General features: G+C 49.3%; 1 protein-coding gene across 5 annotated transcripts; it reads left to right on the top strand.

Annotated features, from left to right (window-relative positions):
• Window positions 1-12,703: 12,703 nt before the first annotated feature.
• On the top strand, window positions 12,704-17,091 carry LOC131403881 (ral guanine nucleotide dissociation stimulator-like). Of its 5 annotated transcripts, XM_058538116.1 has the most exons (7): window positions 12,704-12,897; window positions 14,518-14,586; window positions 15,011-15,085; window positions 15,680-15,712; window positions 16,055-16,176; window positions 16,379-16,479; window positions 16,786-17,091. In XM_058538116.1, exons 1-7 carry the CDS (start codon window positions 12,730-12,732, stop codon window positions 16,908-16,910), a joined length of 693 nt encoding a protein of 230 aa, XP_058394099.1. In that variant the 5' UTR covers window positions 12,704-12,729; the 3' UTR covers window positions 16,911-17,091. The 5 variants fall into 5 exon arrangements, with proteins under 5 accessions (XP_058394099.1, XP_058394102.1, XP_058394097.1 ...); XM_058538119.1 differs by lacking the exon at window positions 16,379-16,479 and having other exon boundaries at window positions 16,786-16,903; XM_058538114.1 differs by lacking the exon at window positions 16,786-17,091 and having other exon boundaries at window positions 16,379-16,771.
• The last annotated feature ends 3,650 nt before the right edge of the window (window positions 17,092-20,741 follow it).

Raw genomic sequence — 20,741 nt, 5'->3', positions numbered from 1 at the left:
TGACACAGGATTTTAAGGTGCATGTCAGATTAAGTCTGGTGGCTAGTACTTGTGAAGTCTCAATTTTATGATGCCATCTTTGCCATTATTATTTCCTTGACCTTTTCCCTCCCCTCACCTTTACCTCGACACAAACACATACACACACACACAACCACCACCACCATCAACAACAGGGGCGCATGGATGACACAGGATGGATAAGGCGATGCTGCAGCTTAGCAGACTAAAAGAAGATGAGATGATAACAGTGATCTGAAGACAACTGTCTTTTAGGTTCAGCAGTTTATCTGCAGGCTTGAACTGCACGTTAGATCATTTTCTGTTTGGAGTGGGAATAAGCTGCTTAAGCCCTTACCCCAGAAAAGCAGCACTCCTCTTGTAGCCAGAGGTTTGAGCGCTGTTTCCTGACAAAAGTCAGAGACACACCTGATCCCTTATTTCTCCCACCTGTTTCATAGAATCTTCAGCGATGATGGTCTAGTCATGTAAAACAATACACAATTTTCCTTATTACCAAAATTGCATGATCATTTTAGCAGAAAATCAGGTAAGCAAAGAGAAAAAAAAATGAAAACTGAGTCAACTGTAAGTTCATCTTTCAAAGATATTCCCTATTAATATTTTGGTGCTTTGTCTTCCAGCCAATTTTCCTCTTATGTAGATAAACATAAAAATTTCATTTCACAACGTTGGTATCCTATAATAGCTAAACTTAGTTTTTGCTCAAAAAATAGACTCCGATTTGATTTTTAATGTCTAGAGTACTTAATTTGAATTTATTATAATAGCTTTAACCAGCATCCTATCAACAGACACTTAAGAGTTTGGAAAATTTTCAATATTATAAATCAGCTTACATGGAAGGTCTTCTTTGGTTCATCATGAATTGGACAAGGTCCCATTTTTCTCAGACATCAGTGGGGAAGGGCAAGTCGGACCTGATTCCAATAACCTTGTGATGGCCTTTTCCCTGGTTAAGGACTCTTGAATCACAAATATCTCCAAAATTTCCAGCATAATAGTTAGAGCTCCGCATACCACTATCTCTGTCTCCTCAAACAGCCCAACATCTTCACCAGCTCCTGTGGCCCCAGAAAAACCACAGTGACACCAGGGACCTCTGCTACAACAACCAGTTTTTCTGGAAACCACTCCAACCTGGAAGGAAGAGAATAAATCCCCCTTTTTCTGCCTCTGTTTTATGTTTCCTGTGTGACATGAGCTCTGCCATTTATACTTGTATGACTTTCCAGGGCTGCTGTAACAAAATAGCACAAAGTGGGTGACTTAAAACAAAAGAAATTCAATCTCTCCCAGTTCTGAGGCCTAGAAATCTGATATCAAAGTAGCAGCAGGCCCTTCCTTGACTCCCCCAGCTTGTGGTGGTGGCCGCTAATCATTGGTGTTCATTGGCTGCAGCTGCAACAGTCCAATCTCTGCCTCTGTCATGAAATGCTGTTTCCTCTCCAACCAGTCATATTGGATTAGAGTCCACACTAATGACCTCATCTTAACTTGATCACATCTGCAAAGACCCTCTTTCCAAATAAGGTCACAGTCATAGCTTCCAGGGATTAGAACATCAACATATCTTTTGGGAGACACAATTCAACCCATAGCAATAGCCTTGTTCCAAGTCAAGAGAGGTGGGTTTGAGTGTGGGAGACCATAAGTTTATGAGGTGGTTGCAAAACCTAGAAGACTCTGCCTCAGCCAAAGTCTTGTGTGTGTGTGTAGTTGTGCATCTTGCAATTCCCAAGTCAGTAGCCATGTAAGCCTTTCATTTTTTTATCTTAATATATTTTATTTAACCCAACATCTCCCAAGAATTATCATCTCAACATGTAGTTAATATATAATTATCATTGAGGTATTATACATTCATATTTTTATATAAAAGCTTTGAAACCCATTGTGTATTTTACACTTACAGCACATCTCAATTTGGACTAGCCCCATTTTAAATGCTCAATGGTGACATGCAGCTAGAGTCTACCAGATAGGAAAATATGGTTTAAAAAAATAGATTTTATTTCTTATAACGTTTTACAGTTATAGGTTTATCGTTTTAGGTTTACAGAAAAATTAAGTGGAAATTGTAGAGAGTTCCTATATATACCCTAATCCCCCCCAACATAGTTTCCCTATTATTAACATCTCATTAGTAATCTATATAATTTATATAACATTATTACTGTAACATTATTAACTGCAAATTATTAACTTTAGTGTGGTACATTTGTTATAATTCCTGAACCAGTCCAGATACCTTATAATTAATGAAAGTCCATAGTTGGAATTAGGGTCACTCTTTGTGTTGTACATTCTACGGGTTTTGACAAATGCATAGTAATATGTATCCGCCATTACAGAATCATATAGAACTATGGTTTCACTGCCCTAAAATCCCCTTTGCTCCAGGGCCATAGAGGTGTGTAAGTGTGACCTTTGTCTTAGTCATAGATGTTTGGGGTGATGGGGAATACAGGGGCTCCTTCCAGCTAGTATCCTCTGCTTTAGGGTGAGGCAAGGGAGGAATTTCTCACAACAGCATTAATAATGGAGGAAACCAATGTTGAGGGTGCAGAAGTGGATCATCACAACATATTGATCCCGGAATTAACATGGTTAAAAGAACTGAGGAAAAGGAAAGGAGGTCAATTTTTAGAAAATCAAAATGCAACTTTATTTCTGCATTGATCTTGAGTTACTGATTTGGAATCTTATAAATTCAGCATGACTATTGATTCCCCAGGCAGGGACTCATGAGTTTGTGGTGTTTCTACACTCATGATTGGTGTGCAGCCATGCATGGGTCACACACAGAATGTTCTGTGGCTGCCCTGGGCCCTGGGTGTGTGAGTCTGTCCCTCCCTATCTTGCACTTTGGAGGCATTGATGCTGGATTGTTCTTGTCTGAGCCCTGAGTGGCATGGGCCCTGTCTGTCACCTTCACCTTACACCTGACATCGCCTCCTCTGATGCAGTTCATTTGCATCACTGCAGAGGTTGTTCATGCAAATGGCTTGTTGACTCAGGCTTGGGACCCAATCTAGCCAAGAGCAGATGGTCCCTGGAACCTTGTTATCAATGGACATGGATGAAATCATAGAGTTTAGGGATACCAAATAAAGGAAATGTGCATACCTCACTAAGACTCTATACACTCGTCCTTGGAGATTACATCCTGTAAGAGATGCATAAACACAGTCTCCTCCTTTCTTCCTTTTCAGGCACCTGAGAATGGCATCAAAGTAGACATGGTTTCATGTCTCCCCATCCCACACAGCCTTACCTGTGGAAATTTGTACAGTTCCAGCAGTGTTCCAATCTGGGCAGAAATTGCACATGTTGTTCCAGTAAGGGCTGCTAGAGACTTGCTCTCTCTCCTACAGGTGTAATTTGGGATGTCGTTGCCCAGCCCTGAGAGCCAAGTGAGTGAACTCTCCAGTGTCCTCTGTTCATAGTGCAGGACATTATAGAGATCAATTCCCAAAGATATGTTGGGTAAAAAATGGTGGTTTCTGTTGATTTCCTCAATGGCAAAAACCAAGGCCACAACATACTTATAGTTCTTGTACTGAAACCTGCTGAGACGGATGGGGCTCCTTAGGGAAAAGACTCAAACCACAATTATCTTCAAATCCAATGTAATCACTTAATTAAGGAAGAATGCCAAGCCAACTCATTCCATCTGTGGCAACAGCTCTCCTGAAGCCTTAGAATTTATAGCTAAATCAAGTAACATCACCTGGGCTCTGGAACATCCTTAGTGAATTCCACACACATGGAGAAAAGTGATTAAGTTTATGAGAAAAGTTTAATGAATGGAAAAGCAGATCACATTCAGAGTGCGTTTTGTAAATGCTTCTTTGGTTCAGGATCCAAAATGCTTGTTCATTTGAACACATCATCAAATGCTTCAGAGAACAGCAATAATATCAACATGAGATTGGAGGTAGCCCTGGGGAGGAAGAGTAATAACTGAAGGCTCTGGGACAAGCAGAGAAGCACGGCATCTGTGGGTTGAGAATGGAGCAGCAGAAGGCTGGCAATCAAACTGCCTAAACTTCTGCCCCATGAAACTCGTGTATCTGCCACTGTCAACAACCAGGCAGCTAGGAAGAGCTTCAGAGCTCCCATGAAGAAGGAATCACCGTAAGGCAGGAACATCTGGGAGAAGTTTGAAGGAGTTAAAACTGAAAACACTTAGGAGTCTAAGAGACACAGCCTTGTACAGTTTAAAAATTGAAAATGTGATTACCAAAACTGACTCAAATAGAAAATAAAGAGAGAATATTATACAAATGTGGCCATGTGGTTTCAAGAGAACATTTGAGAAAAAAATTCCAAATATCCACCAGGCCTGGAAGAATTTACATGGGGCGTTGCCTGCACACCAACTTGGCCAGGAACAAGGTCTCCTGAGCTGGTGTGAATGGAGAGCAGAGGGCGAAAAGAAAAGCATTGAGCCTCTCATCCTGCAATGTGGAACAAGCTCTCCCTCCAGCATCCAGGTGCCTGAAGCTGCGGGGACACATGAGTTGAGCTTGACTTCTGCCCCCAGGAGACTCACACCAGACCTTCCCTGACAACACACCTGTCATTATAAATAACATGTCAATACATTTGAACATTTAGATGAAATTCACAAATTGCCAGGAAAATGAAAGTTACCAAAACTGTCTCAAGAAGAAATGAGAAATCTGAATAGTCCCATATCTAAAGAAGAAACTGAATCCATAGTTTAAAACATTCCCACATTTCATCGTGGCCAACACCGCTGCTGGCAAATTCCACCAAACATTCAGGAGAGAAATAATACACATTGACTCTAGCTTTTCCACAGAACAGGAAAAATGGGAAAACCTTTTTGATTCATTTTATGAGAATAGCTTAACTTTGCTACAAAAATCTTACAAGGTCATTACAGGAAAGGAAATTTACAAGCCTCTTTTTTTCTGGAACTAAACTCATGTATTCGTAAAAAAAATTAACCTTCCAAATCCAGCTACATATTTGAAGCAGGCCACAACATGACCAAATTTGCTTTAAGCATTGCCATTCAGTGTGCTACTTCCTGAAAAAGGAGAAATAATAATCTGGGTAACTACGGTTATTATCTATTATATATATCATGTATAATCTACTATAAACAGAACTGGTCATGTTCTGTTTGTTGGCCTGGGTGGTGTTAACACATGTGTACACTTTTTGATAACTTATCAATCTTTACACTTGGGTTTGTGCTCTATTCTGATTGTATGTCATATTTCAACAAATATGTTTATTAAAAAGAGAAAATGAAAGCACAACAACGAATGAAAAACACAACAGTTATCCAATTGAGAAGTGCCCAGAGGACTAACCAGAAAGTTTGGGGAAAACAAACCGAAACAGACCTAACAAGTTAAAATGCAGAGTTATTTAGCGTCAATACAAACCGGAAATTTACCTTATTGAAGGTGAAATTGTAGAGATATACACATATGCATGTGAGTATTCTATCATGTATACATACATGTATATGATATACATAGGTACATGCATTATATATATGTATGAGTGTTTGTGGAGACACACGCACATGTTTCTCTCTATATATAGAACTTATAGGGGTATATATATGTGTGTGTGTGTATCTATACATATACATACGGCTGCTCTGGAGAGGGAGGGAGGGACAGATGTTTACTGACCACCTACAAGGTTTCTCAAACTTAATTTTTCCAACATTTGAAATGTCATTTTTTTAAACTTAATATATGTTTCAATAATACATTTGTATTTTAATGTGTTATACCAGTATAATCCCAGCATTTTTAATTTGTTCACTAATGGCAGAATTCTCCAGCTTGTATGCATTCTCTTGATGCTGTGATGTAATAGGCTGGGCGCTGACAGCCTCCCTTTTGTATTCCACAAACCTCAAGTTTGTGGTCTCTCTGGCCTGCGGATTTGGACCAAGTTTCTGCACGTGCTCACTAGCTGTCCTCCAAAATTCACTCTAACCACCACTGTTGGGAGCATACACAGGGAAGAAGCCCTAGGGTGGAGGCGTGTGTATGTGAGGCACGCAGAGCACTGGGGGTGCCTAAGGGCCTGCTGGGGAGATCCATGGGTGAGGCATAGCCCACAAGTCGTGGGAGACTTCTTGATGGAGTGCTCAGTGCAGTTACAGGATCCACATCCTTTAAAGCCCTCTAAGAGTACCTATCTGCCAATGCCCCCAAACTCTTCAGCCCATCCACACTCATATTTTTGTGCTCCAACAGAGGGCTGGGACTTCTCTTCTTGAAACCTGGACTTCCACAAAGGCCCTCTCCTGTGTGTCATGATCTAAGACAGTGTTTTCAGGGGTTTCCATGCAGCAGCTGAAAGGAGCTTGAGCTGGTTCACAGGCCACTGTAGGGTCCGGAGCTGGGACCGAGGTCTGTCTGCCTATTACCAGATGCATGGCTGGGTGAGACTCCCTCTGTGTCGCCTGCCATATGGTGCTGGATCCCACTTCTCCCACAAAGGCACTTTTGTCTATGGATGGATGCCAAAGCATTGTTAGTGCAGGTGTAGAAAAACAGAAGGTGTCTTCTTCCACCATGATGCTGATATCACTCTCCTTCTTTGAATTACAGAGATTCCAATTTGACTCAGTTTTTCAGGAGCCTGTTATTTGCCTACAATTCTCTACAACGTCAGACCCTCCCAGACCCACTCTATGAAGGACATAGAAAGAATGTTCTCAGATCTACTTACAAGGGCCAGGCAAATAAAAGCCAACAAATTGGTTCTGGTCATTCTGCTGGGAACAGAGGGCAGTGGTAGTCTCATACATTCTGGTTTGGAAGAAGGCTTCTTGTTCTCTGTGGATGAATAAACAACAAGAAAAGAGAGCCTGTGGTAGGTAAATACATGCTTGATTCATCTGAAAAGATCATCTCCTCCCCTTCAACTTGAAGGTTAGTGTAGGGAGAGAGCACGGGTTGTTTCCAATGTTCACCTTCTCCCTTAATATTCAGAACAGAGAATCAGTTTTATTTTGGGTGGCAATTCAACAAACTAAAAGATAAAATTCCTAAGCCCTCTTGCATATAAGAGTGACCAGACCAAATTCAGGCCAATGATGTGTGACAAGAAGTATGGAGTGGGGGTTTGTGGAGGCTGCACAGATGGAACTGACATAGATGGAAGGGCCAGCATTAGACACATGTGACACCAATCCACAGGTGTTGTAGGTATTATCTCATATACACCTGACGATGTTCCTAGAAAGCTGTTTTTAGCACCACCCCCATTGTGCAGGTTGGGAGACTGGGGAGATCTTGAGAGGCACAGTGGCTTTTCCAGGACACAGAACTGGTAGGATAAAAGAGGTGTGACTTCAGCTCTGTCTCCTCAAAGCTGGCCACTGGTTCCGCTCCCAGGAGATGTGGGGAGGGTGGTGATGGATATTTGTGTACAGTGATGGAGATGACATGGGCAAGGAGGGAGAGCAGCCAACAGTCTACCGGGGGCTTTGAGTGGGTCTGATTGAAGGAAGGGGCCAAGTAATAGAACCTTGAAGAAGTGACCTCACTTCCTTGGTGACAGCCCCCAACAGAACTTAGAACTCTGGTTACCAGGCACCCACACTGTAACCACAGCCTCCTGTCCAGTTCATTTGAGTGGAGACACTCGACACAGCAGGATGTTCTCGTGTTGTCCCGTGACTTTCCGAGGCTCTGGCCCCCGGAAAGCCAAGAATGAGAGCATGTTAAGTCGCTTTAGACATTGGCTCAGCCCTCACCTCGAATGCCTGTGGCCTTTTAGCAGGAGGAACCATCAGGTAACAGCGTAGCCCAGGGCAGCCCACTCTAGGTCAGGCCACAACTGTGATCCCAAATGGACAGCCCCACACCCTTTGACCCTCATTGTGTGTGTGTGTGTGTATGTGGGAGGTGGAGTTAGAGAAGGTAGTATGATGAGGAACCACCCTGAGCAGGAGCAGGTAGCTAAATGGTGGAGATCTGGTGGTGTGTCCTGTTCATACTGAAGATCTTGGCTTCAGGAGAGGAAGGTGAGTGCTGGGGACCAAGCTCTTCTACCAACATGTGAATCCCAGGCCGTCGAGGTTTCATCACATTCCTTCCTTGATGGAGACTATGCAGATGCCCCTCTGTGTCTGAACTGTGGTGGGGTTTCCCTCTGTGGCGAAGTCCAGGCAGGCCCCTGATGCCTCCTGGCCTGACTTCTGGGCACTGTCGCTGCAGAACTGCACCCAAGTGATGGTTGAGGAGCTGGTAGATGGTTTCCAGTTCACCATCTCCCTGGAGAGGACACAGGCGCACCAGCCCATCAATGAAGAGGGCCGGTCTGAGGTGAGTGTGGGTGCAGAGGGGTCTTCATACCCAGGACTCTGAGATGACCAAGGCACTACTAGAATGCAGACTCAAATCTGAGTCTCCCCTGGAACCCCCCAGGGTTTTCTCATTAGAGTGCTCCACAGTCCCACTCCCAAAGGAATCTGGACCTCCACTCCTTCCCACCAGCTACACAGGAGGGTAGAAAGTCACCTCAATCCTCCCGCTGGTTCACCATGATGTCATTGAGTGTATGTACCTCCTCCTCTCCCTCAGTGTGAGGATGAGTACACCGTGAATTTAAATGAGGCCTGCAGGATGCGGGCCCTCCAGACAGGCATGATGAAGAAGCTGACAGAGTCCATCACAACAGCTTTCCTGAGGAGGAACATCTCTAGCTTCACCACCTTCATGGTCAACTACTCGGCCTTAGACACATCCCACCAGGTCCTGGACCAGCTGTTTACTAGGTGAGTGGCCACTCCCTCCTCAGCACAGTGGTGACTCTGCCCCCTGCCAGCTGTGTGTCCTGGGAGTGTCAGCAAATCTCTCTGAGCCTCAGTTTGCTCCTCTGAAAAGTAGGGTGGGAGAGGATAAATTTCATGGGGATCTTGTAGGAACTAATGGGATCAGCCATGGCGGGTGCTTACCTGGTGCCTGGCTCTGCAGAGAGGGCTGTGGACGTGCTGTGGTTGTTCATGGTGTTTATTTCTCTCTTCCCCGTGAAAAGTAGTCTGCCTCACCCATCTCTGAGATGCGGCCTTTCTGAGTTTGGAAAAGCACATGGAAACCACCCTGTCAAGGAGTTGGAGATTCCATCCAGCTGGTCCTGGTCCTTTTCCTTGGGGTAGCCAGTCAAGGATCTCTGGGGCAGCAGAGAGGCCCTAGGCCCACTCAGGTGTCTGGGATGGTTCTGGGTGGACTACATTCATTCAACCATGTAGATTAAGCACCTACTGCATGCAGGACATTTGGAGACAGTAAACTCAGTGAATGAAGGAGACACAATGCGTGGCCTCAATTTCCGTCTGAGAGTCAGACATTGACATTAGACATCATTCGCAGGTCTTGTCATCCACCTTCCATCCCAAGGGATGCCCTCATAGCCTCCTTTACATCTGGAGGCATCTCCCCTTATTCCCGCCAGGAGGGCAGAGCGCAGGACCACCTAAAAAAGTGAGTGGTCTTTGGGTGCAGAAGGACGGCCTCCTGTCTCTAAAGAACAAGCTGTGGGGGGAGAGATGGAGGCTGTGGCTGAGGGGAGCCTGTCAGAAGCCGCATCTCACGCATCTTTTGATTCCCATGGGAAGGCAGAGGCCCGGTGGCTTCCACTCCAGGAGGACAGGAGTCAAAGAGCTATGGATGGGTGCCAGGACCCCTGGGAACCAGAGGGGTGGCTGGGCTGAGTTCTCCCCTAGAAACCCATTCCCACCACAGACCCATTTGAATCTGCCTCCCCTTCTCCACATCTACCTCTTCTCACCACCGCCTCCAGGCCCAGAACAGGAGGCGTGTGAGCAACCTGGTCACAAATCTGTCTCAGTGCTCAATCCAGTTGCACAAGTGCATGGAGGGCTGGGGTGGGCTGTGTCCCAGACCTTCAGGAGAAGAGTGTCAGTGGGAAGAGAGTCACAACAGACTCTGTGTCAACCTGCTGGATAAGCAGGCCTGCCACTGCCAGGACAGCCTCACAGGGGTCAGGGCTGCCATGTGGCTCTCACCTGGATGGAGAGGGGCAGGCATAGGGCCCAGTCCCAAGCCAGGGTGCCTTGGGTGAGAAGTGTGGAGGGAAAGGCCAGGCCTCTGACTCTGTTGCCCAATTGCCTCCCCCAGTGCCATCTCTTCTCTGGTGGGAACCTGCCTGGACCCAGGGCAGGATTTCTGGGAGCCCCTGCACTATCCCTGCTTCAGCATGAAGCTGGCCTCTCTGCATCTCAGCTTGCCTGGCTCGGGCCTGCAGGGCCACGCCTACCTTCTCCAGGTCCAGCTGGAGCATCCACGGCCCATTGAGGCAGAGCTGGAAGGTGAGGCGACTGCAGTCTGGGATGACAATTTGCAGAGTGTTCAGAGGCTTGGTTCACTTCAAGGCAGTGGGGTCTTTCCTGGCTTTGACAGGCACAGGGGAAGTCAGCTACTTGAGTGAAACTGTTTCTTTCTCCTGCTGCAGTACCATCTCCAGAGTTGCCTCCAGCTCCAGAGCCAGAGCAAGGGCCAGCTCCACGGCTAGATCCAGCTCCAGCTCTAGTTCCACCACCTGTGCTAGAGCTGGAGCCAGTGTCACCTCCATCAGTCCCTCCAGGGCCAGAGCCACCACCGACGTCAGCTCCAGCCCCAGTGCCAGCTCCTGAGCTGGAGCCAGCTAGACCATTGGCTCCAGGGAGAATCCTCCCTCCACCTGGAGAGATAACAGCAGAGCCAGATCCAGCCCCAGAGGCCGCCTGCCCCTGGGACGTGACCACCAAGAACCTGCTGAGGGAGGAGAAGCCTGACTTCTTGGAGTTCCCTCCCCGGCTGGTGGCAGAGCAGTTGACACTGATGGATGTGGTGAGCAGCGGGGCTCTCAGGGCAGGTGGGGCCGGCCTTCCCCTGTGCCATCAGCTGCCCCAGACCTGCCATTTCCTGATCTAGAATCCCATGATCTCGGTCCAACTTCTTGCTTCCCCACTTACCCTCATGTGACCTGAGCAGCCTTCTTAACTCTCGAGCCTTTGCTGTCCTCATGTGGACAGGAGAGATGGACACTGAGAGCATCTGCCATGCAGAGTGGCTGTGCAGATGGATGAGGTGGAGCAGAGAGGAAGTTGGGCAGAGTCTGCTCTTTGGTGGGGGAGGGGAGCTCACTGAAGCGCTGTCTTGTCCTTGGGTAGTTCACTCATTTGCCCAGGAGGCCTCAACAGCCTCAGCACTAATTAGGCACCTCATGTGTACATGACTACCAGGCAGACAAACAAAGCCCGTGGTTGTTGCTGCCTTGGGGGAATGCGCATCTGAAAGAGAGTCAGACCCCAGGATGGTCAGAATGGGTGGAAGATGCCCCTAGAGATGGTCAAGCAGGAGCCAAGTTCTGGTGTTTGGAGGAAGTGAGACTGGGCGGCGAGCAAATGCCACTTCCCTGAGCCACAGTATGGGTTCCTGGGTCATCCTGTGCCGGGTCCCCTCAGGGGACACAGGCAACACCCAGGGACTCCCACAAGCCTCAGGCCGCATTCTCAGCTTCCTGAGCTCCCGCTCTCACCACTGACCCAGCCTTGGACTGGGGGCTGCGGAAGCTGAGCTAGGCTGTGGCAGGGCTGGGTGACACTCCCTGTCCTCCCCAGGAGCTCTTCAAGACAGTGAGGCCCCACGAATTCCTGGACTCCATCTGGTCCCAGGGTGACAACAGGGGCATTCAGCACCTGGCACCGACCATCCATGCCACCATGACCCACTTTAGCAGAGTGGTCGAATGTATCATCACCACCTGCATTGGGGACCCGAGCATGACGGCCCAGGACAGGGCCAGGGTGGTGGAGCTCTGGATCCAGGTGGCCAAGGTAAGATGTGGGAGGCCCTGGGAGCCCCTCTCTGGAGTCAAGGGAACTGCCCCTTCTCCTTTATCAGCTCTCACATTTGAAGTCCGTGGTCTGAGCCTTTGGAAAAACCTTAGGCCCCTCCTGCCAGGCCTCGATGACCTGACTCCTGGTCCCAGTGGTACGAAGCTCACCCCTTCCTGGGCTCCTTTCTTGGCTTGAGCTAAAATCCTCCTCCCTGGAAGTATTCCTCATCAGGTTCCAGCTGTGCCTTTTCCGGGTTCCCTGAGCCGCTGTCTCATCCAGGACAGGAGACGTCAATGCGGGGACAGAAGCCAGAGGAAGCAGGGCTCCAGCTCCCCCTCACAGCTCATTCTCTTCCCTTCCCCAGGAATGCGAAGGCCTGAGGAACCTTTCCTCTCTCCATACAATCTTCTGGGCTCTGGAGGGCCCCTCCATTAAACGTTTAAAAGATACGTGGAGACAGGTGTCCAGGTGGGTAGGCCTCTCTCCATGCGAGCACCACCTGGGTGGACCAGACACCCCCCACAGGGCTGGCATTGCCCTTCAGTCAGTTGGGACCTCCTGGGAGACAGCAAACCCTGGGGATAGGGTCTGACCTGGTTGGCAGGCTTCAAGTCTTTCTGAAAACTTAGACCAGTGGTTCTGCCTCAGGAATCAGTTTCCCTAAGTGACAGATCATGGCTTGAACCAAATTGAAGATTTTCAAGTGTTTGCAGCAACAGAACTCTCTGTCCACGTGAAATTAAGACTGTTTAAAACATATCTGTGGAGAAAATAAGAGAATGGAGGCCCCAGGTGACAATAGGAGAGCCCCTCCCCATTCCCAGACACCTCAGGGCTCAGACGACACAGTGAAAATGCTCATCCAGGCTGTCTGGATCTTCTGGGTTTTCAAACAAAAGGGATTTACCCTAAAACCACTCCACAGTGTTTCTTTCATTTTTTCCCTCCTCAGGAAGAACTGTGAAATAGTTAAAACGATCTTCCAAACATGCCACCGGGAGAGCAGGAAGCTTCTCAAGGAGGTGAGTGGAGGCTGGAGATCTGGAAGGACGGGAGGTGAGGTGGGGAGGGACCAGGCAGGATGTGCTTTGGTAAGTTTTTCACTTAAGGTTCCCCGAGAAATAACAGTCTGTCTTGTCCAGCTGGACAGGAAGCAGGGGTGTGAGCTGCAGGGGCAGGTGGGGACTGTTTGGGGCAGGAGGCCTTGGTCACGGGATACAGTGGTGTCGCCTGGACTGTTCCAAGAGGTGAAGAGCTGGCAGAATGAGCAGGTGTCTGGCTTCCATGCGGACCCATCAGCTGGCCCTCATCATCCTCCAGGCTGGCGGGTGGATGGAGTGGGTGGGGGTTCCTTTCTTCCTAAAGCAGCCCAGTCTGTCCTCAGGAAGCCAGGCCCCTGCTGCTCCTTCTGTCTTCACTGCACCTCGCAGGGGAGGGCACTCTGCCTGCCCCAGGGATGGGCACTGTGAGGTCACACAGGCCTTGTGGACACAGGGGCTGCACAGCCATGGGCCAAATGGTGGATCTGGGACAGAACTGTGTGCTCTCTGGGACTGTGCACTCTAGCCCGATAGTGGTCACTGCTGACAAACCAGTGAGTCTCCCCCGGTGCCTTGTCGACAAGGATACGCCCCAGATGGCAATGAGTATTATCAGGGAACCTACAGATTCTTAATGGACCTTCCTGACAGATTCTTAATGGCCTCCATCGAGGCCCTGGCAGGAGGGGCCTAAGGATTGTACAAAGGCTCAGACCACAGACTTCAAACATGAGAGCTGAGAAAGGAGAAGGGACATTAGAAGTTTCCATGTGAAAAAGGATGCAAATGTCACCATTACACAGTTGCCGTGGTCACCCCCTAAACTGTCACTCAGATGTGGCGCAAGGGGGTCCCCTTCTTGAGTGAATAAAGGAGGAGATCTTTGCAGGGACCATTCTGAGGGGATCCTAGGGAGCTGAGGCCTTTGGCATGACCTCAGGTCCAGCCTGGTGTCAGAGAATCCCAGGGGGCTGGAAAATACAGAAGCCACTTGCATGGGACCCCGAGAAACCTTGTGCCTCTCCATCCATGGCTCAGGTTGACTGAGGGCCTCAACACACCCCGAGAGTCCAGAGGCCAGGACATTGGTCAGAGGTGTGGCTGGAGAAGGAGTGAAGGCCAGGGCCCAGGGCTTCTGGCTGCGAGGGGGAGCGGTCTCCTCTGTGGGCCCCTTAGCAATTCACTGCCCCTCTGTGGGCCTCGGTCTCTTCATCTGGGAAATGGAGGGACATGATCTGTGGTGCAGGCCTCACAGGGGTGATGAGGTACAAGGGGGAGAGGAATGTGCAGGAGCTTTGTGCTCCTCCTCCTCGAGGGGAGAGGGGACAGCACTGGTGACAGTCAGAGGATACTGAGTCCTCAGGGGACCCTGGGAGGCATGAGGAGTCCTCCTCACACTTTCCTGATGAGGAGAGAGGCTTAGGGGCCTGGGCAGGCCTGAGGGCACAGAGGAGGGAGTGTTGGAGCTGGGAGTGATCTAGCATCAGGGCACCCTGGAATGGGAGCAGCCATAGACACCAGATGGCCAGGGTCCAAGATCAGGGCCATGGGAGACACGGGGAAGGGAACTTGGCCTCCCTGAGCCTTTCCTTGACCCTGCAGGAGGTGTCATCTGTGAGGGCCACCCATGAGATAGACCTGCAGGGAGCCCAGGAGAGGCAGCAGCAGCAGGTGAGGTGGCCTGAGGGGGAGGGTCCAGGTGTCAGAGGAGGGGTCACTCTCCTCACGGCTGGAGGCTTCCCTAAGAGAGGGGTCCCTCCTCCTCTAGCCCAGCTCCTGGAGCCCAAGAGCCTGAAATGCCTGCCCTGGAAGTGACCAGGAGGAGGCCTGGAAGGGCTGGGCCCAGGATGTGTTAGGGAGGGGAGGGGCAGGAACCACATACCCTGGGATTTGCCAAAAGCCGCCCCTGGGAGGTGACTGGGGAAGTTGGGTGGCCCTGGAGGGGGCAACGGGGGGGAGGCCGTGGAGGGTCCCAGGCTGTTCTCTGTGGGAGTCTGTGGTGGGCAGGAGGCTGGGGTGAAGGGATTTGGGGGAGGGTCCATGGGGGCACCTGAGAGGTGGGACTCATCTCACCACTCCCACCCTGATTTCACAGGGTGTCGTCCCCTTCTTGGGCATGTTCCTCTATCACCTGAAGCTGCTGGACATTGGGATGGCGGATGATCTGGAAGTGAGTGAGCCTGGAGATGGGGACAGGGAGCAGGATCCTGAGGTTTGGGTGGCGAGAGCCCTGCACTGGGACCTGAGCTCTCAGTATCTGGCAAACCTCCTCTCATGAGAGCCCCATAGCCACCCCTGGGAGCTGGGGAGTCTGGCCCATCTTAGCAATGCGTGAATAGACGCTCCGCATAAGCCCCCCACCAGTCTACCTGGGCTGGTGAAGCTCATAGCTGCCTGCCTGCAGAGCTGCAGGAGGCTGTGTCTGAGATGGATTCAGCCTCCCCCTCGGGCCCTGCCCCTGGGGGAGTGCCATCAGCCCCTGCAAGTGAGGAAGCACTTCTGTGTTCCAGCTGTCCCTTCCTCCCTGAGGCCTCAGTCTCCCCGTCTGTCATCAGAGAGGGTGTGCTACATAAGGTCTCTGGCCTCAGCTCCCCTGTCCCTCCTGCCCTGGAGCCCAGAGCCTGGCCCAGTGTCAAGTTCTCTTTGTGGAAGGTCTGCCCTCTGCTGGGCCCTCACATTCCTGCAGCCTGAGAAGGGGTGGGATGGGGGTTGGTTCTGGGCTTAGGGGGCTGTTTCTGATGGACATTGGCTGTCTCCCTTCCAGGGAAGTCGGGTCAACTTCCAGAAATGGTGTGAGGTGTACAGCTATGGGGAGGGTGGGGATGTGGAAATTAGAGACCTCCCCTGGCAAGACTTTCTGTGGCCTCATCCCTTGGGTCTTACATTTATTGGGAGAGTCAGATCCACAAAGCTGGGGATCCCATCACGTTGGTGGGTGCGGGAGGGGCTGGCATCAAGGACACCTTCATGGATGAGGAACTAATTCAAGCCAACTGTGAGGACAGGCAAGTCCTGAATGGAGTGGGAAGGAAGGAGGGTTCCCGAGTGAGCACAGACCCCAGACCAGATCCTCATTCTGCACAAGTCCCTGGCAGTGTTCCCCACCCAAGCCCTCTCTGCGTCCTGTCCTTCCTCCCAGAAATTCAAAGTCATCCGGAGGATCCAGCTGCTCCAGCAGGCTGCAAATGCATATGACCTGGAGCCCGATGAGCGATTTGGGGCCTGGTTCCAGGCCATGGAGCCCATCAGTGTCCATGAGAGGTGAGGGGGACAGGAGTTGGGTGAGGGCAGGACAGACTCTCTCTGATGGCCAGCTCCAGAGCCTGTGGCCTGGCTCCCTGATCAGCCTCAGAACTCGTAGTGTGGTGACCCATGGGGCACCAGGACTCAGCTGCTGGCAGGCTCTGGGAGGGGCACCTGAGGTGTGGCTCCTGGTAGCTCACAGTTCCACTCTGTCCTGTAGCTACTGGGTCTCCTGCCGGCTGGAGCCCGCACACCAGAAGGCGAGCAAAATGCGGCTCTTCAGGAGAAAGAGGAACCGGACATCCTCCAGTTTAGGGCCGAGTGAGTGTCAGGAGCAGCAGCGACTAAATCCAGGGGCTCAGTACAGCTTCGGGCTAAGCATGGGCCTGGATCCCAGCTCCAGTGCTGACCAGGCCTGGGACAGGCCGCTCCCCTCTTCTCTCTGGGACTCGGTTGCCTCCTCTTAAATGGGTGATGCTAAATGATGCCTCCCCCATCAGGGACAAACGGGGTGCTGTTGATGGACTGAGCACTCGGCACAGGGTTTGGATAAGAGTGAATGGGGGCAGGGAGGTGTGCCGTGAAGCTCAGGGAGGCACCCCAAAATAGTCTGTTTCTTCTCTTCAGCCACCGTGCCCTTGGCAAGGAGCCATAACCCTCTGGAGACCACAAGTTCAGCTCCTCCTGAGCAGCAGGGCCACTGGGACCCTCGGGGTGCACCGGGTCAGCTCTTCCCCCCCCACCCCAAGTAAAGGAGGACATCTGAAGACTTTCCCTGGTTTCCCCTAAAGCCCCAGATGGAGGGCACGACCCCCCTCCAAATCCCTGACATCTCCACCCCAGGGACTGTTTATCCATTGAGGAGGAGCATTAGTATATGTTTAAGAGTAAATATCAGATTTGAATGTTGCAGTAAGTTCTGTTTCTGTCACAGCCTGGGTGTTGCGGTGTGGTTCTTTCACTTCTCATGCTCATGTAAATGAGACACAGCATCTCACATTCTGCCTTGAATTAAGAACTCATGTATGGTCAGAGCTTATGGTATGTGGGAGAAGGGAGGACGGCCAGTCCCCTCCCTGGCTACTGAATGACACTCTCAAGTCCCCCTTCCTCAGAGGACAGGTGCATTTCAGTGTGGTTCACCTGGGCCAGGAGCAGAGACAGCCCCTCAGATCACCCTGGATGTAGAGGTTGGAGGGACTTTCCCAGGCAGAGCAACAACCTCTGAAATGTAGATGTCTTTCAAATACCACTTGCCAGGACCGTGTCCTTCCCCAGGACAGCGGCTGTCTTTCTACAGTTTTCCAGGAAGAAGGAATGTTTTCTGCTCATCCCATTGAGGTTTCTTTTGACCAAATATTGAAAGTTACCGTTTTCTAATCAGTCTCTGGATTTGCATCAACACTAAATGAGAAAAAAATGTAAAAAGATAAAAGTTTGCATGTGGAAAACACAAGGCCAGAGGAAGACCATGTGCTGATGGAATAAGGGCCGACAGGACATCCCCATCAGGACGCCTCTAGGGCTCCCTGTTCACCCTTCGCCTAGACTGGAATCCTCCTGGGATCCTGGCCTATGCCATGGAAGTCCTTTTCCCACTTGTTTCATATGCAGAGGAAAAGATTCATGATGCAGCTTTTAAACCTACAACAGGACTTTCTTCCATAAACCTCACCACTCCGTGTGAACTAGGATTTCCAGCATCCCCGCACTTCCTTATATGATTCTTTCTGGGCAGAAATTCCCTAGAAGGCCCCCAGCCTCTCTGTCAGGTACATCGTGGCCATTCCTCCCCGGCTGGGCCTGATGGATCAGGGGTGATCTCTGGTTTGCCAAGATAATAGACCTTAATCCTGGCCACTGAATGACCCAAACTGTCCACTGCTGCCCTGGGTGACATCTGGGACCCTGGTGTTCTGAGGTCCATGGTCTCAGACAATCACTAGTTTACACACTCAGTCGTGTTGTTACTGACTTGTCCCAAAGGGGCAGCTGGGCCTGAGCGCATAGAGCACGTAGCCCCTGGGATGACTGTGTTCTTTTCCTCAGTCTGTGCTGTGGTTATGTGGATGTGTGTTACAGGGCTGTGAAACTTGCCTGTTGGGAGTTTTGAAAGATGAGGCACGAGAGCGGCAGGTATAGGTGTGGTTCCAGCAGGGGAATGCAACCCATCTTAGACAACACAGACACAACAGACACAAACTTACCAATTAAAATACTGAAACACTTCCCACATGGGTGGTAAACAGACACTACTCTGAGCTCAACCCGAGAACCCACCCTACGACTAGGAGCTAAAGGGTTACCACCCGGCATTTTGAACATCATGCCCTGGAAACACCCTGTAAGACAAGGGCCATTGTCTTGAATTCCTTGGTACTTCTTCCCTCTCCTTTCTGAAGGCTGCAAGTGTCACCCAGGAAGGCCTTTTCAGTTCAGCCAGATGCAGAGTAGAAATCCTGGTTCCCACAGCACAAGCCCTTCCTGCCAGGGCACTGCCATCCAGGAAAGAAAGAATTCACAGCTCGGTGTAGACATGTAAACACACACATGCATATCCCACCCAAACATCAAGATGCATGAACTAGTAAGAGAGTAAAAGCCACTTCAGAAACACACCAAGCAACTGCAAAAAAAGGGTTTTTTAAAGATCCTGACTCAAATAAAATGCAAAACCAGGAAATCACCTTGAGAAAACTGGGGGACTTTGGATACTGACCAGATAGTTGATTATAGGAATGACACTTTTATTTTTGTGTGTGATAACATTATTGTGTTTGTGTTCAAAAAAATCCCTCATCTGTAAGAGAAACTGAAAATATTTACAGCTGAAATGATGTGCTCTCAGCCATCTCAGCTGGTTAACTCTAGCGGGGTGGGTGTGAGGGTAAACGAAGCCAGATGGTATACGAGTTGACAATTTTTGAAGCAAGTGACAGGTTCACAGAGGTTGATTTTTCTCTACTCTGAGATTTAGAGATTTTTGAAAACTTTCAGAACACAATTTTGATACAAATAGTATACTCGGTGTTCACGTTACAATGTTACAAATTAAAACATTGATTGAAAATATAAAGGAATGCTTCTCCTTCCTGACCTAAGGAAGCTCTCTCTCAGTCTCGTTCTGTGAATGACCTGATGATGCCACCAATTGTACTTACCACATGTTTGTGGAGTAATTCCTATGTGCTCTGTGCTGTGTGCAAGGTGAACACATTTCCACGACTCTGGATCTAGTGTGGGAAGGAAGGCAATGAGCCTACTGCCAAGGTTCTCTACGTGGAAAATAATGCCTCCAGGGGGTATGCTCATTTTTAAGATTCCAAAATCAAAGCTACATAGGTTTTCCAGGTAACAAACAAGAGATACTTAATTCATGATACAGAAATGACCTATGTCTGAATTAACATGTGACAAAGTAGAGAAAGACTGATGGATTTTATGTTAATATTAGATGCAAAATCATAGTGCTGGCCCCTGGCCTAGTGGTTAAGTTTGGCAAGCTCTGCTTTGGCAGCCCACGTTCTGTTCACAGGTGTGGACCAACAACACTCAGCAGCCATGCTGTGGCGGTGACCCACATACTAAGTAGAGGAAGATTGGCAACAAATGTTAGCTCAGGGTGAATCTCCCTCAGCTAAAAAAAAAAAAAGTTACATGCAAAATGAGAATAATTTATGGAATCACATTTAATATATATTAAAAGATAAATCTCATTCAAGTAGGTATCATCTCTTCATTGAGTTAACACTCAATGAAAAAACAGATATAAGTTCAAAACACTAATTCCTCAGCATCAATTATCCTATCAATTTTAATATAAAAAGGAAGAAAAATCATGGTAAATAAAAATTGATGTTATCATGAAAGGTTAAGATCACGACGGACATTACAAAGAGATGCTGTGAAAGTCAAGCCTGTCTCATGGGGAATTTCTCAACCACATCACTCTCTTTTTCTTCAGCATCGTTGTTGCTTTCCTCACTCTGTTTTCAGGATGCCTTTCTTGGCTCCTTGCTCTCTCTGCCTCCTGGGCAATCTCGTCTGTCCTCGAGGCCACAGTCACTCCCTCCCATGCTTTTCTTCACTTTCTGTGTCTGTCTCCTGATATCTCCAAAAGATGCTCGTTGCCTGCAGAGGGGCTATGAGAGACCCACACCCAAACCAGGACTCATCTCTGCCCAATATGGACACTGGCCAGGGGTGGGCTCAGGGCTGGTGTGCAGACCCCTCAGCTCCAGCCACAGCCCAGGGATTCACCTGGACCCCCCAGTGCAACTGTTTTTAAGGTATTTGTGAATCCAAAGGACTTAAGAGTTCTCCTTCACTGCTGCAGGCCTGGAGTCCCTGCAGACCCCTGTATCCACAGACTTGCTGGGGATTCTCCAAGGTCTCCTCCCATTGACTGCACATGACCTCACTGCCAGGATGGGAAGTGATTCTAGTAACTGACCTCTGGAATATACAGCTGCTCAGCCTTCAGACTGTATAGAACTTCAGTTTTCTACTTGGTTTTAGTTTCATGGTCTCGTTGTTTCTACTATGAAGTTAGGACATATTTTTTGAGCTTTCTCTTTAAAAAC

Source organism: Diceros bicornis, unplaced genomic scaffold (assembly GCF_020826845.1).
Source record: "Diceros bicornis minor isolate mBicDic1 unplaced genomic scaffold, mDicBic1.mat.cur scaffold_93_ctg1, whole genome shotgun sequence".
NCBI lineage: Eukaryota > Metazoa > Chordata > Mammalia > Perissodactyla > Rhinocerotidae > Diceros > Diceros bicornis.
The sequence above is the reverse complement of the archived record's forward strand: the minus strand, read 5'-3'. Positions and strand labels throughout refer to the sequence as shown.